The sequence below is a fragment of the Myodes glareolus genome, chromosome 9 (assembly GCF_982192425.1).
Source record: "Myodes glareolus chromosome 9, mMyoGla1.1, whole genome shotgun sequence".
In the NCBI taxonomy this organism is placed as follows: Eukaryota; Metazoa; Chordata; class Mammalia; order Rodentia; family Cricetidae; genus Myodes; species Myodes glareolus.
This window is the reverse complement of record NC_142034.1, coordinates 12350402-12367740: the sequence shown is the minus strand read 5'-3', so window position 1 is coordinate 12367740 and position 17339 is coordinate 12350402. Positions and strand designations below refer to the sequence as shown.

The 17339-nt window shown below is 36.6% G+C and overlaps 1 protein-coding gene across 1 annotated transcript in view; it reads right to left on the bottom strand.

Moving 5' to 3' along the window:
• Abca5 (ATP binding cassette subfamily A member 5) overlaps positions 1–17339 on the bottom strand; it is a 63964-nt gene that overhangs the window by 21664 nt on the left and 24961 nt on the right. The window contains 11 exon segments of the mRNA XM_048446113.3: positions 786–899; positions 2236–2373; positions 2761–2888; positions 6218–6387; positions 10412–10613; positions 12441–12560; positions 13938–14077; positions 14249–14339; positions 15664–15802; positions 16845–16889; positions 16891–16965. Coding sequence (XP_048302070.3) covers positions 786–899; positions 2236–2373; positions 2761–2888; positions 6218–6387; positions 10412–10613; positions 12441–12560; positions 13938–14077; positions 14249–14339; positions 15664–15802; positions 16845–16889; positions 16891–16965 — 1362 coding nt within the window.

The following is a 17339-nucleotide window of genomic DNA, read 5'->3' as shown; positions in this document are numbered from 1 at the left end:
ATAGTGTAATTCCATTTATATGCTTTTGAAATACATAAATCACAAAACAGAAAATAGGTTAATGGTGTAAGAAAGCAGGGTGAGCAGCCATGGGAAGCGAGTGAGCAGCTTTCCTCCATGACCTCTGCTTCAGTTCCTGCCTTTAGGTTCCTTTGGTTTGCTTGAGTTCCTGACCCTGACTTCTTTCAGTGATAGACCTGGAAGTGTAAGTTAAATAAACTCCTTTCCTCCCCACCAAGTTGCTTTCGGTCATGGTGTTTTATCATAGCAACAGAAACATAACTAAGACATTTTCAAATTAAATACTCTTGAGGCAAACAGGTTTATAAATATAAAATCCTTCTTACTAGCAGCAATAGATAACCGGCAATTTTTATCTTATTTAAGATATTTAATCATGTGTATGTGTGTCTGTGTGAGGTTATAGTACCACATACATGCAGGGGCCCATGGAGGGCAAAATAGGATACAGAATTCCCTGGAACAAGAATAATGGGCAGTTGTGAGCTGACATGTGAATACTCGGAGCTGATCCAGGGTCCTCTGCAAGGAGAGCAAGTGCTCTTAACTGCTGAGGCATTTCTCCAGCCCCTCTTTATTTTTTAACTAACATAAAAAACATTTTTTTTACATTTACTTATGTGTACACATGTGTGGCACATGTAGACATCAGAGGGCAATTTGGAGGAACTTGTTCTCTCCTTCTACCATGTGGATCCAGATCTCACTCAGGTCCTCAGGCTTGCCAGAGCCTGATACCGGTAATGTTTTGTCTGAACAATCACCTTGTGATTCTCTGCATTTTCCATGGCAAAGTAAGGTGGCATCGCAGTAACGATGATTCCAAGCAAAGCTGCTTGAAAATATAGTTCAACTTTAAAGACTATGTCAGTGATTTCCTGAAAGACAAACACAACAGAAAATGAATCTGTGAATCACTTTAGAATGCTTTAGAACATCCTGAAAAAGCATTAAAATTTCTAAAGAAAGACATTAAGATATCTACCACAGGGTACGGACAAACAACATATTTATTACCAAGAAGTGCCGGGCTACACTGCCAACTCTGCCACTAATTAGTATGTGTAATAAACAATTAGCAGTGACAAGAAATACCTAAAAACGATTTTTGGTACACTTCATTTATTGCGTGAATACTTTTATGACTTCGTCAAATAGGATCTTGATCCCTCCTTTTTTTCCAAGGGTGACTTTAACTCCTCTATCTCCATGTCCCTTGTTACCCTAAGGAGTCAGCTAACTTTTCCAGGCAGGTCAAAAAGTAACTGACATCCAAATGCAGATTACCTGAGACTTAGGTTGCTTTGGGTGCTATAACCTACCCTCAACAAGTTCATTTCTCTCTCCTTTCTCACCCTGATCTTTGTGTTAGAGACCAAACCCAGTTTCTTGTACCTGCTAGTGGGGCATTCTAAGAGTAAATCCTGGACTCATCTCTACCATTTTTATGTAAGGTGATACACTCATGAACAGGAAAGTTACTCTGCATTAGAACATAATCCACATTCTAACAAGCACCATGGTCCTGGCTCACCTTTTCATAGATGATGTAGAAACAGTACATCATTGTCTTGTTTTCCTGACCTTCAACTTTTTGCTAAAGAAAATGGCCCCTCAAAAAGAAAGGCACTCTTAGGAGGTGTGGCCTTCTTGGAGTAGGTGTGGTTTTGTTGGAGTAGGTGTGTCACTGTGGGGGTGGACTTTGAATTCTCTTTTCTCAAGCTTCGCTTAGTATGAAAGTTAATCAACTTCCTGCCACTTCCTGGTCAAGATGTAGCCAGTTCTAAGTCTGCCTGCACACTGCCATGGTCCCTTTCATGATGATAATTGACTGAATCACTGAAACTTTAAGCTGCCAGTTCAATTAAATGTTTTCTTTGTAAGAGCTGCCGTGGTCATGGTGTCTCTGCAGCAATAAAAAAGTCTAAGACAGCTACTTAAAGTAAAAATAGTTGTCTGTGTAACTTCTCAAGATTTCTTTCCATATCTCAGAAACTAGATTCCAGAACCCACCCACCACCCCCAAAAAATACTAAACAATGTTCATTTCTTGTCTACAGTTAAAATATCAGGGTTTTACAAATCTACCAGCACCAAAAAGAGCTGCTCTGGATTTAAAGCACACTACTCCCAGAGACCCTTAAATTCCCCACCTCAACTTCTAACGTCACGATATTTCCACAGTTGAATTCATCTTTGTGTATGTTTGCTTACTTGAATGAATGGGGTACTCCAGATCTGGATAGCTTCAGTCACATTTAAATGATAAAGATAGTAGTTACTAATGATGTTCATCATTACTGGTAAAGAATAAACCATAGTACTGTTGAAAACAGCAGTAAAAACATAGTCCTGCAATTTAAAGAGAAGAGTTATCACATTCTTTATATAAGAATACTGATATCACTAAAGCCCAAACTTTTCTTACTAACTAACTCCATTAGATTAGTTAAATCTTTTAATTAATTAAATTTTATTAGGCACCGTGAAGGATAGGAAAAGTGATGACAGCTAAGATATCCTGGCTCGAAATATGCAGGTGTTTTGAGCAAAAATATAACATGAAAATAAAATAAAAAGATTTTACTGGTCACTTACCAGGGCATAAAGGCTATCACAAACAAAACCAATTATTTTTAATCATTTCTAAAAACAGACTGTAATTCATGATTAATGGGATAAGTAACCACTTTAGTACTTTATAACTTGTAAATGAGTACTCACGTCTAGCACTCTTACCTTTTCTGCAAGCACCACATTTAGAGCTGCACTATGGGGAGCAGCAGACACATAGTCACTGTCATTAAACATTGTCACCATTATGTTCTGGTGTGTGAAAAAGTTAATAAGATCATTGATATCTGAGTCTGGATTAGAAAATGAGAATAATAAAGAATCAGTTCAAGTAAGAGACGTAACTGACTTTTTTTTTTCATTTTTTCAAGACAGGATTTCTCTGTAGCTTTGGGGCCTGTCCTGGAACTTGCTCTGTAAAGCAGGGTGGCCTCAAACTCAGAGATCCTCCTGCCTCTGCCTCCCGAGTGCTGGGATTAAAGGTGTGTGCCATACAACCCAGCCTGATTTTTAACTACATTAGGAGATAGTGTTCTTTCAAGATCTTTTATCTTCGGGCTACATATTGGTAAGAGCATTGGCTCTGTAGCCAGTAGGACAGGATTGAAATCCAAGTTGTACCACTTACACTACACATCCTTCACGCAAGTTACAGTGATAGAGGATCTTGTTTCCTCCTCTGTCAAGAAGAAAGAGGTATAACTACTTTACAGGAACAGTGGCTGTGACAATTAGATAACAGAACACATATGCAAGACTTTGAACAGAACCAGGTAACTATAAATTTTATCTGCTGCCTACAGAAACATTAATAACAGTAAAAAAGTTATCATGAAATTTGAATAAAGTGTAAAAACTATCTACTTGATAATTTTAATTATGCAAAAATAGCCAACCACAAAAATTAGTCTTCTACCTGACTCAAAACCAAAAGAAAAAAAAAAGGCTGAATCCTGTTTGTGTTGAAATGCACAGCACCATGCCCAAAGAGTGGAAGCCGTCCTGCTGCTGCTGCACCACACAGAAGCCAGGACCCAAAACAGAACAGATGTGACTTACACAGAAACCCCAATCTCACAAACCAAGCACTCTCAGTAACTGAACAGAATGACAGAGCAGACTGAGTGCATCATGAATATCATAGACAATGGTGCTTTTCAGCTTCGTGACACAAAATTTTCTCCTAACCCAGAACCTTAGCTGATCTCTGGACACTAGAGAGTGGCTACATAAACAAGAAAAGTATATTGATATTTATTTTAAAGCTTGCCTAAAGGTCAGAAAAGTAAAACAGCCAAGACTGTCTGACCTCTAGTGGCTTAGCTTTGCCCTTTTGATCTTTAGGCAAGCTTTACTTATGAAAATATGAATAAAATATCACTACAGAAAAGAGCTACACCACAAGTGATATAACTATGTAACTTATGCTCTCAAAGGATAAGTATCTAATGTGTGTGTGTGCATGTGTTTATGTGTATTGTATATATACATTATATATGCATGCACATAAATATCCATGTGTATATATACATACGCTTACGTATACATTTATATATACACACACATACATATGCAAGATTCATTTTGGACCAGCAATAGGAGTACAGAACCAAAAGCAAGAAACACTACAGAAAGAAATGAAGAGACAAACACTGAAAATACTAGAATTTCTATAATGCAGTAAAAATGAAAGAACAGATATATTTGAGATACTTATGTAATTTTTAGGTATGCATAAAAATCAAAAATAAGAGATTTCACAAATTATTGTATTCTAACTACATAAAATATATATTGAAGACATGATTTCTAAGTGAAAAATGCAAATTGTAAAATATTTTCTAATTGGAGATTCTCCATGCTAAATGCATCTTTTTCAGAAAAGATCAGGTTATGTATCATACTCAGCATTGTATTTTAACAGTAATGAATTCTATAGTAACATAGTTTCTACAAGTCTTCAGATTATGGGTTATTTACCTAAGCAGATGTTATTAAAAAAAAAGCTGAACATGAATAAAGTTCTTTACTAAGTTCTAATATTTTGAAAACTTAGAATCCTAATTTAAAATTAGCTCAAGTCCATAAAAATATGAAAAAACTTTTTGTCAATTATATAGTTAGAATAAAAATCGTAAATACAAAATTATCAACTGCAAACAAGATATTCAGGTATAAATACTTACATGAGAGTAAGGCTTATTTCTTACTTTTAACCAATTCTTCACACAGTTTTTGATGAATCTTTAAATCTCAATGAATATGTGAAAATACTATCTATCTATTGATATACTATCTATCGATATCGATAGCTCTTGCTAAGGAGAACTTTACAACCTGAAGTTCATTAAGCACATCATGAACTTCTGTCAGGCCATGAGAGATAGAATACAGCAGGTGACACCTAGTGTTCAATAGGCCGACCTACCAGTTGAGTGATTCTCTGAGAGGCAGCCCCACCTGGAACGGCAGTGAAGTTACTGCCTGTGGAAACCAGTTGCTCCTGTCTGCAATTTCTCTCCTGAATTCTATCATTTCTTCCCTAAGAACTTCATTTCTTCCCTAAGAATAGCTTCGGGTGTTTTCCCACTGCTTGTGTGTTTATCTCATGAAAATATTTCATCAACTGGGTACATACATCTTTGTGTTGTCAAGAAGATGACTTTTCATTTGGTTACATAATTTTGATATATAAAATATATACTGGGATATGCTTCATAACTGGATCTATCTGCCCCACAAAGAACGGGGACACTTAAAAGCCTACTTTGTTATCTTGCTCAGACTAACTGCACACAATTAGCTCACTTTCACCTCAGAACAATTTCAACCTGAACTAAAGGCTTTTCATAAATATATCATAAATTTAAAACTTTACAGCTTGCACAAGGTCAGAGTCACAGATATATGGCCAGGTTGCTGTGCAGAGCACCCTAGGAAGGGCATGCCAGTTCTTCACTTGCCAGTCTGTTAACAAGAGACCTGTGTCTCAAAGTTGTCATTGGGCACTGTGCCCTCCTGGTCACGCTCTTGCTCCTATGGCCTTGGGACCTTATTTTGCCATGGCAATGGCCCAGCTCCCTTCTCACCTACCCTAGGAAAGTGCTCCAATGAGGAGGTAACTCTTGTAATTTACTGCTTCAAGGCTCCCAAGGAGAAGAGTTTTATAATAGTGGAAGAAGCTAGGAGAAGTAAGAAGTAGGGCAGGAGAATTAGGATAAAAGCAAGACAATATAAAGAAACTAGCACGAAGAAGCACGGAATGAGGAATTCATTCCTCGCCCTCAGACCCTAGCCTTCCATTGCTATAGCATCCTCTCTGAACCCTGAGGGTGCACTGAGGCAAGGCCTCAAAGACCATCGTTAAAGTTTGAGGTAAAATATGCCTGTGAGAACTTACTACTATCTTAAAAAAACAATTTAATAATTATAAACAGAATATTAGAATATTTTTAAAACTGCCAATTACACTTAAACTGAAACTTTATTTCTGATATCATTCAGTATCAATAAGTATTTAATTTAGAGTTTACAACAATAGATCATGCTCGCTCTGAACTTCATCAACCCTTCACCCCCATCCCCAGCCAACACACATTCACAGACCTTCACACCCTCTCACCAGTAGAATTTTGAAGCAGCAGGCTTGTTTTATATTTATGAGGTTTATCTCCAGGTTTTAGGAAATACAAGTCTGGAACAAGTTTGATGGGAACCACAGCATTTTTAAAAGAATGATGTACCAAAAACATAAAAATCTGAACTGCAAAAAAAATTAAAAGCAGAAGCAACCTGCAAGAAAAAAAATAATATAGTTTAGGATACATTAGCATACAAATCGATCAGAGATCTTTCTTCATTTTAGTATAAATTCAATACTCAATCACAAAAGTAAACAAAGAAGATGAACAAAAAACAAAGACAAGTAAAAACTTACTAAGAACCTGTTACCAAAACTGATCTGATACGAATATTGGAGAAAAAGCTAAGTGGAATATCAAAATTATAGAGTAATAAATTTTAGGTAAAGAGAAGAAAAAGTTTTAAAAGTATATTTAGACAAGATTCCCTCTTAAATTATAGGACATATAAACATAAAACTGTTAAAGAACTAAGTATTATCATAAATGTTTGTGTTTCTATATTCCTGAAGGAACTGCTTCTTGCTCAGACTGTATTCTATTTACTTTTCATATACTAACAAAAATATTTCAAGTAGGAAAGAAAATTAAAATTAAAATAATTAAAAGAAAATTTAAAAAAGTCTGCAATTTAAAATTTTCATACTTATTACAATTTTTTTTCGAGACAGGGTTTCTCTATAGTTCTAGATCCTGTCCTGAAACTAACTCTTGATCTTGTAGACCAGGTTGGCCTCAAACTCACAGAGATCCACCTTCCTCAGCCTCCTGAGTGCTGGGATTAAAGGCATGCACCACCACTGCCTGACTACTCTACACAATTTAATTACATTAACTGCTAATGCTCCAGTAAGATACTGTCAAACTGTACTGTAAGATGCATAGTATGCCATACATACCTGCATATTATCATATTGTAGTACCATGAATATAGAGTACTACAAAAGGGTATTGTAGTGCCAGAGAGAAGCAGTTACTTGCCTATAAAGTATCTACATATAATATAACGTATCTTGGTTGCTAGAGTGTTTAAACCATCACACTTAATTCATTAATTTACAACTTCCATTTAAATCACTTGTATTCTTAAAAACCATTCTTGCTGGGCATGGTAATGTGCTCACATAAACCCAGTCCTTGAGGAGCTGAAGCAGGAGGATTGAGAATTGGAGAGCAGCCTGTGTGAGAAAACTTATTTAAAAAAGCAAATATCAAAACAAAATTATTACACCATTTTAAATATTCTGAAATCAGCATCCCTCAAAAAATGCTGTATTTAAACCTAAATCTGTAAGTTAGTAGATGTTTTAAGAAAGAAAAAATCATGACTGAAGAATATATGGAAACTTCAGGTTAATATTAAAATTTTACATTACACAAAATATTCATCAGTATGGTTATGGGCCAAGGCCGGTTCAGGCACCCTCTCCTCTGTCCAGAGAACAATCTGGGGATCTCTCCTTGGACCTGGGATCCCCTTTATAATCAAGTCTCTTGTAAACCCTAAAATTACTCCCTTAGTTGAGATATATACTTCCCTGATCCCATATCCATCCTTCCTCCCTCCCCACCATCCCAATCCCCGAGCTTTCCCCATTCCTCCCCTACTCCCTTCTCTCTAACCATCTCCCCTTCCAACAATCCCCCCCCCCATGCACCCGAAGTTGCCTGGCACTCTTGTCTACTTCCAATCTCCAGGAGGATAACTACATGATTTTCTTCAGGTTCACCTTCTTGTTTAGCTTCTCTAGGATCACGAATAAAAGGCTCAAAGACCCTTAATTATGGCTAGAATCCACATATGAATGAATACATACCATATTCCTCTTTTTGGGTCTTGGTTACCTCACTCAGTAAAGCGTTTTCTATGTCCATCTATTTGCATGCAAAATTCAAGATGTCATTGTTTTTTACTGCTGAGTAAAACTCTAATGTATCTATGTTCCACACCTTTTTAAACCATTCTTCTATTGAGGGGCACCTAGGTTGTTTCCAGGTTCTGGCTATTACAAATAGTGCTGCTATGAACATAGTTGAACAAATGCTTTTGTGGTATGATAGGGCATCTCTTGGGTATATTCCCAAGAGTGGAATTGCTGGGTCTTGAGAGAGGTATATCACCATAGAACCTTCATCTGGCGATGGATGGAGATAGAGACAGAGATCAACATTGGAACACTGGACTTAACTCCCTAGGTCCAAATGAGAAGCAGAAGGAAAGAGAACATGAGCAAAGAAGGCAAGACCAGAGGGAACCTTCACCCGTTGATGGATGGAGATTGAGACAGAGACCCACATTGGAGCACTGGACTGAGCCCCCAAGGTCTAAATGAGGAGCAGAAGGAGGGAGAACATGAACAAGAAAGGCAGGACCATGAGGAGTGCGTTCACCCACTGATACAAGGGGACTGATTAAATGAGAGTTCACCAAGGCCAGTTGGACTGGGTCTGAACGAGCATGTGATCCAACCAGATTCTCTGAATGTGGCCAGATTCTCCGAATGTGGCTGGCACGGGGTCTTTCTGAAAAGCCATTGACAATGACACTGGGACTTGTTTCCTCTGCATATGCTGGATTTTTGGGATCCAGTCTGTTTGGATGCTTACCTTCCTGGACCTGGAGGGAGGGGGAAGGAACTTCCCACAGGGCAGGAAACCCTGACTGCTCTTAGGGATGGAGAGGGAGGAGGAGAGGGAGTGGGGGGAGTGGGAGGGTATTGGGAGGAGGGGCGGAAATGGAAACTTTTATAAATTAATAAACTTTTAAAAAAATAAATAAAATAAAAAAAATTTACATTACAAAACCGAAAAAATATTCCATGGTGTTCATACATGCCAACTATTCTTTGAGAGAATATCAGAAGAAATAGTTCCTAGTATATTTGACTATATAACTTTTATTGTCTTGAACTCAATGTTTGTGTCCCTCAAATTTACATTATGAAGCCCTAGTATTTAATATGAAGATATCTGAAGACAGGAACTCTGGAAAGCAATGCAAATTAGATAAGGCCCTTATAATGGGATTCATACCCCTATAAACGTGACACCAGCAAGCACATGTTAGTGTGCTGGTTTGCACGTTGTTTCAAACACAAAAAGAAATCACTACCACATGCAACTAAATGGTATCGTTCCTCAAGGAAAGAAAAGAGCCTTTACCATGCTGATACTTGGGATCCCCAACTTCCAACCTCCAGAAACATCCAGCTCATGGTATTTTACTACAGCAATCTGAATTAAGTCACTTTTATTGTTTGCCAGAGAATGAATTATCAAAGTGATGTTCAACTAAATAAACTAAAACATGCTGACTCAAAAAACCATTTTTTCAGGACAATTGATAAAGAAACAAATCAGATACTGACTAACATTTGTTTGATACTAAATAAATTTGGTCAAAACCTCAAATAACTCCAGGATATTTCATACATTTATGAATGTTCTTGTTAAATTTTATTCCTACAATCATTTTGGCTCTAATAAAATAGATATGTGATTTAATTTTCCATAACTCATTCTCAGACTGAGGAGAATGGGGGTACTAACTGAGAGAGAATCAAATTACGTAGAGAATTTATTCAATCCCAGGTCTACTAGCTATACAGATTTCTTTATGTTTCAGCCTTCTTCATTTGATAAAAGAGATAAAATGCAATTTTCTTGCTATGTAGTAAAAGCAATTATAAAAATTAATGAATAGAAAAATTATGAAAAGATATAAATGAAAAATAAAAATTGAAATATAATGACAATAATTCAAAAATATGACACAAGATACCATATGTCACTTGATCGTTTTAAAGATGAGACATCAAATCCCAGTTTAGAAAATAAGAACACAGAGTTGACACAGCATGCACACCTTTAATCTCAGAATTTAGGAGGTAGGCAGGCAAATTGCTGCTATGCTGAGGCTAGCCTGGTTCTACAAAGTTAGTTACATGACAGCCAGTGCTACAGGGTCTCAGTCAACCAATCAATCAACCAATTAATCAATAAATCAACCAATCAATATAAATAAAACTACTGTACCTTTGATACTGTGAAATTGTCATTTTAATCTTTCAAAACCACAAAGATGTGTACATGTCATTTTTTTAAAACTTCAGATAGCAAATCCAATTTGCAACCTCAAAAAGACAAGCTTTCAGAAGAATGATAACCACACTTACACTGAGCGCACTGACTTGCTCTCCCGCTTCAGTGTGAGGACATGAAACTTTGCTATTGTAGACACTTGTTGTTTCCAAAGGCTCATGGTGCTCACTAGAGAAGCTTTGGTTTCAGAAAGAATAAGTAAACTCTGTTCCATTTCATCGAAAGATTTTGAGTCTATTTCTTCTTCCAGTGGCTGCTGTGTAAACACGCTATAATCTAATGTCAATAAAAGTAAAGAAAGAGAGAAAGTTCAAAAATAAAAACTAAGACATGTCATCTCTACAGGATGAATCTGGAAGTGATGTGGAACAAAAATGGAACTCTAACCATTTTGTCAACATCCACTAAAGTTGAATACGTGTTAAGTTTCAATCATAAAATCCTCAGCTCACACTGCTATTTTACACTACATAGGTCCAGCGTCGCTCTTTGCCACAGCACCCAAGATGCTCTTGGCAAGGTCACTACTATCTTCCTCACTACCAAGTGCCTCATTATCTTGTTTCCAAAACTATTTTCATTCCTCACTTTATCTGTATGCTGACAATTAAACATCCACTTTCTCTTTCCCCAAAGATAGTTTTTCTAAAATTTTGCTTCTCTGTTCTTTGGTGAAAAATTCTAATTGTCATCCCTTCACTTGCTCCCTGATGCTCACCATTGGAGGCTGCCCCTTTATACATTTCTATGCTCCCTATCCCAGTGTTCTTACCTATGTCCACAGAATAGTTGTGACTTCAAAATGCACATCTCTAGCCCTCACATCTCCACTTAGATTCAAACACATCTCCAACAGTGAAACCACAAATGCAATCTGTTTTTCTATAACTCTAACCCCGTTCCTCTACTCTCAGGAAGCAGCAATCCTATACCAGGTTTTCAAAGAAAAAATTTAAGATTTCTTGATCCCTCCCTAACACTCCTCGGCAAATCATTACTGCTGAGATCAATACAACACAAAATCCATTCCTTGCTACTCTAACTCAAACTAAAACTTACAAGCTTCCTCACTCATCTTCTGATCTTCTTTCATACTACAAGTTATCATTCAATAATTAGAAACACTTTTTTCAATGGTGGACTTGAAACCCAGAATCTTCAAGATGCCAGACAAGTGCTCTATAACAGAGCTGATGTAGGTGGGTCTTCTCTATTTCTGTTGCTTTCATTGGTTAATTAATAAAGAAACTGCTTGGCCTGATAGGTCAGAACATAGGCAGAGTGGACAGAACAGAATGCTGGGAGAAAGAAGCAGAGTCAGAGAGCTGCCTGCCATAAAGCAGCCAGGTCAAACATGCTGAATCTCTCCCGGTAAGCCATGACCTCGTGGTGATATACAGATTATTAGAAATGGGTTGAATCAATATGTAAGAGCTAGCCAATAAGAGGCTAGATATAATGGGCCAAGCAGTGTTTAAAAGAATACAATTTGTATGTTGTTATTTCGGGTGTAAACCTAGCCGTGCGGGAGCCGGGAGGGATGAAAAGCAGGCCTGCTTGCCTCATCACTACACAGAGCTACTTTCCCAGCCAAGAATGTGTTCAGTAAAACACAAATAAGGAATTACTAAGTTATTCCTTTGCTCAAAACTCTTTGACATTGTACTAAAAACTTAAAGAAAGTTCTTCTCAGATGTTTGGAAGTAAAACATGACCCAGCCATTGGTCTACTCTCTGACATCAATGTGTATAACTTTCCTCATGGTTCCTGCCATGATGACCTGTGTTTTTGTACCTCAAAGACATCTAATTAATATCCCAACACCTGTGAAGTAGAAATTTTCTTTATCTGGTATATTTTGCCCTAGAATGTTTGGACGTCTGAATTTTTCTGGTAATTGACATCTCACTTCATTCTCAATAAAACCTTTCAAGAATATAATATCATTTCCTTCATAATTTCTATTGCAGTTAACAAATACTTAAGCTACTTATTTACTTCTGTCCTTAGTTCCACAAAGCAACACAAACTTCATATGCTTGCATAGTTTATTTGCTTATATAATTATTTGTCTTGTCCAGTTCATTGGCTGATATTTTTACCTGCTTGGTCAATTTCTGCTTCAACTTCTAGCTTTAAGAATACATCTTCCAATGTCGTCATGGAAACACCATAAGAAATAATGCCCAGATTTGAATGAATGTCTAGAGCAGAAAACAAACCTAAAAGAAAAAAACAGGTCGAATGGCACAGAGCTCTCCTAAGTCATGCAGAGGGTTGGAGAGATGGCTCAACAGTTAAAAGCACATATGCTCTTACAGTGGACCCAAGTTCAGTTTCCTGCTCCAATGTTAGAAGAACTCACACCTGCCTCTAGCTCCAGCTCATGGGAATCTAACACCTCTGAAAAGACTCCACGGGCACCTGTACTCACATGCAAATACCTCCCCCCCCCCACACACATAATCTAAGATAAGATTAATAAAAATTGACCTATAACACCATTCAAAAATACAAACGGTATAAAATACATTCCAAAATGGGTATAAGTCAAGCATGGTTATTCATGTCTGTGATCTCAGCACTCTAGAAACTCTAGAAGCAAGAGAACTGTCATGAAATTAAGACCATGCAGCACTACATGGTGATGGTGGGTTCCAAGACAGCCTGGACTACAGTGTGAAAGGAGAAAGAAAAAGAGTGAGAGAGGAGAGAGGAGGTAGGAAGAGAGAGAGAGAGAGAGAGAGAGAAAAGAAAGAAAAAATAGAATATGATTAAATTTACTTAACATAGTGGTACTCAAAGACTTTGGTCTCAGGATACTTTTAATATTATAAATTCCAAGGAATGCCAAGGAAATTTTTTAGTAGAAAAATATCAATCAGAACTTCAGCATGTTAACAATTAAAATTAATATTTTATATCACTTAAATATATAAAATAATGATAATAACTCTAAATTGAAATAATCTATATTTTATTCTGAAATGGTAAATTATTTGAAAACGTACAAATTCTCCCTACACACCTATACACCAAAACCAAACAACAACAACAAAAAAACATGCACACACTTCTTGTCCTCAGGAAGCCTACAACAAATTCTGGCTTTTTTGCAGCAGGGTCTGCCACTGTAGAACTGGCTGGGTTGGCCTGGGACTTGCTATGCAGGCTAGACTGACCTCACCCTTACAGTCATCCTCCAGCAGCCTCTGTCTCCCAAGTGCTAATTACAGACGGGCACCACCAGACCCAGTCTTTATTTATTTTTTTCTTAACAACGTAAACATATTTCTCTTTATTTGCATTAAGATAAAATTAACCAATTATAATGGCATACTATTTGTAAAAAGAGAAAAACAAAAATCACACACATTAGTACGCAATACTTCAGGTTCAAAGACAAGATAAAGTAGAAAAACTACAAGCTCTGGCCACTTAGGACTATTATATAGGAACTTAGGACTATTATATAGGAACTTAGGACTATTATATAGGAACTTAGGACTATTATATAGGAAAATAATCAAAAAAAGGCAATCAGGAAAACGGATTTCCAAAACAAAAGTACTAGTCAACCAAGACACTGAAAAACATACCTGAAAATTTGTCCATGTCTTTGAAAGGCAAGCTGTACACCAGCTGCTGGTCATTCTGCTGCAGCACAGCGGCTGCAGGGATGTGCTGCCTAACCAGGGAGGACAGCGACTCTGTGGCGCAGTATCTGTCAATGTGCATGCTAGAGAAAGCCAAATTCATCATCTTATGAATGCTCCACAAACAACCAAATTCTGACCTTTTAAGTTATATCACTAAACACATTTAAGACAATAATAGCAAGTCTTAAAAATACTAACAGTGGGTCTAGCAAAAACACAAAGAGAATAAAGTCACAGAAGAAAAGTGTTACCTCAGGCGGTAGCCGATTCCCCATTTACTTTTTAGGAAAATTGAAGAACCAACACATTTCAGCATTCCTTGTGATATGACAGCTTTCCTATCTACGAAGTGGAATTCACATTTCAATTGCTATGTTAATTATGGCATACATGCAAGTATTATATAACCACATTAAATCATCACAACAACTTTATGAGGAAGACACTAGATATCATCACTTATTTTTTCAGATAAGAATATTGAGAGAAGACAAATATACACTGTTTAGAATGATTCACGGAGCTACTAACATAATGAAACCAGAAACTACTCAGGCAGCCTGACTCCAGAGTGCATACTCCATATAGCTCAGAATCTTCCTAAAGAAACATAATACAGGAGTTTTCATGATTCCTGTATAACCAGATGTACAGAAAAGGAAACATAAAAGAAAAATAACAAGGTTAGTTCACTGGATTCTTTTTGATTGAGATACTGCAAAGATGAATGAGCTTACCCATCTACTGCACTGCACTGCGGTACAGCAGTGCCAGCTATCCTGGGTGTTAGAAACCTGGACTGTATGTGTGTATATACATACATATACACATATACAAACCTGGACTGTATGTGTGTGTATACATACATATACACACATATACAAACCTGGACTGTATGTGTGTGTATACATACATATATACACATATACAAACCTGGACTGTATGTGTGTATATACATACATACACACACATATACAAACCTGGACTGTATGTGTGTATATACATACATATATACACACACATATACAAAACTGCACATAAATGGTTCACAGGCCAGGGAAACCTGCCTCAGAACAACCTGATTACAAAGCTGGCCCTTAACTAGTATCTGGAGATCTGGATAGATAAAGATTCCTATTAGTGTCAAAAACTCTACACACACAAATATATATATATATATAGTTTATGCCGAACACTTTTTTTCTTTTAGGGTGTCTAGAAATGTTCTGTGTTAGGAAGAGTAGCTCTATGACCATGGACCCTGAGTCTCTAAGAAACTAGAAGACACTATTTCACAAATATGGTTACAAGAAAAGCAAGGAGAAATTAAGAGACTCTGGGAATCTGTGCCTGGCTTCCTCCAGATTGTGCCTCATGTGATTTAGCACTTTGCTAATTTTGCTTCACAGCCTTTTGCTATAATAAATTAATTATATAATGAGTATGAAAATATGGAAACTCTTATATGAATTTTTTTGTGGACTCGCTGAAACAGAAGATGATTTGGGAAACACTGAATATAGAAATATGTAATTTTTAATTTTAAAAAATCTTTTTTGTTTATCATGTATACCACTAGATAAACATTTATTCCTTGGGATTTAGCATTTCCGTGTTTACCTCCCTTCGGGCTTGTGACCTTATCTTTTAAGAGCAAAATTCTCACCAGCAAGAATGTCAGCTTCATCCATAAAATGAGTACTGAATACTGTCACTCTGTTAGCCTTCCTGTATTTTAAGAGATTCCAAACAATATGACGAGAGCAGGGGTCCATCCCTGCTGTTGGTTCATCTAGCAATAGTATCTGAGTGAACACGAATATGAAAAAAGAAAGAAAGCCAATAAAACTTAGGTGAATACTGGACATTTTCTCTATTTCAAGTTAATATTCTCACCCAAAACTCTGTTTTTTACAGTTACATAAAGCTTGTATAAATGTTTAAAATTGTAAGTGAATCTTTTCCTTGGTTACTTATATATAAGACACTGATATGACAATCGTAAAAAGTGACAAATATTAAGTGTATTGCTATATGTAATTGAATACGCATATATAGCAATTGATTATTTAGAGAATGTTCTATAGCATTTCAAAGAAAGCATTTTGGGGGGGAATGATACTTTTTCTTTCTATTTTTTGAAGGGAACTTTTTATTAAATAGACTCTTACTATGTAGCCTAGACTGCCCTTGAACTCATGATCTTTCTGACTCAGCTTCTTCAGCGTTGGATTATAGGCATGTGCCACCTCGTCTGGCTTCAAGTTGTTTTTAATTTAAAAACCATGGTAGTGAATGCTAGAACAAAGCCCAGATAATAAAAATTCAGAATCCATCCTGATCCCATGCTATATTAGAAAGGAGGATCAAAGGAGGATGGAAGTTTTCTTAGGCTCTCCGCTGTAAGCACACACATGAGCTTTTTAACTATGTGTAAGGCAAAGTTGCTTCTCTGTTTCTACAAACTAGAGAACAGCATAAAATAAACACAGGTAAAATCAATGCACCCAGGTAGTGGCTAACTTAATTATTCCTTTAATTTTTTCTTATTTTAATTTTGTAAAAATTATATTTATTATTTTATACATATGAGTATTTTGTATGCTTGTACATGTGTGTACTGCATGTATGCCTGGTGCCTCAGAGGCCAGAAAAGTGTATCAGATCCCCCTGGAACTGGAGAAACAGTTGAGTTGCTATATGAATGCTGGAAATAGATCCAACACAGGTCCCCTGGAAAAGCAGCCAGTGCTCTTGACCAGTGAGCCTTATTTCCAGCCCCATTACCTTCTTTCCTACCTAATATAATTTAAATGATCTCAGCAGTGAAATTAACATTGTATTTACCTTTGGATTCCCAAGAACTGCAATACCTAAAGATAGTTTTCTTTTTTTGGCCACCACTTAGTTTTTTTGCCTGGTTATCTTTGATGGCTTGCATATCCAAATCCAGTAAAACTTTTTGCACCTGTAAAAGTAAAGTGTGAACAATGTTATTTTAACGATCATATCATTTCTATATCCATCAAATTATTTTTATATATCTTAAGTTTTGAAGTACTGTTTTAAGCATCATTTAAGCAGTATAATTTTAAAATTAACTTTAATATCAACTTTAAAATGATAGGATGTGCTTAACTTTTACAAATATCATACATAATTTTGAAAACAATAGTAACAAGGTTCTTGGGGGAAGTGTGTTTCAATTTTGTGCCTTGCTCAATAATGGAGAAGGAAAAAGATGAGTCTGAAGGTTCTGTGTGTACTGAGGCCAGGGAGAGTGGTGTGCAGAAGACGGGAGAGGACAGAGCAGATGGGGAAAGGAGGGGAAAGTAAGTGCCC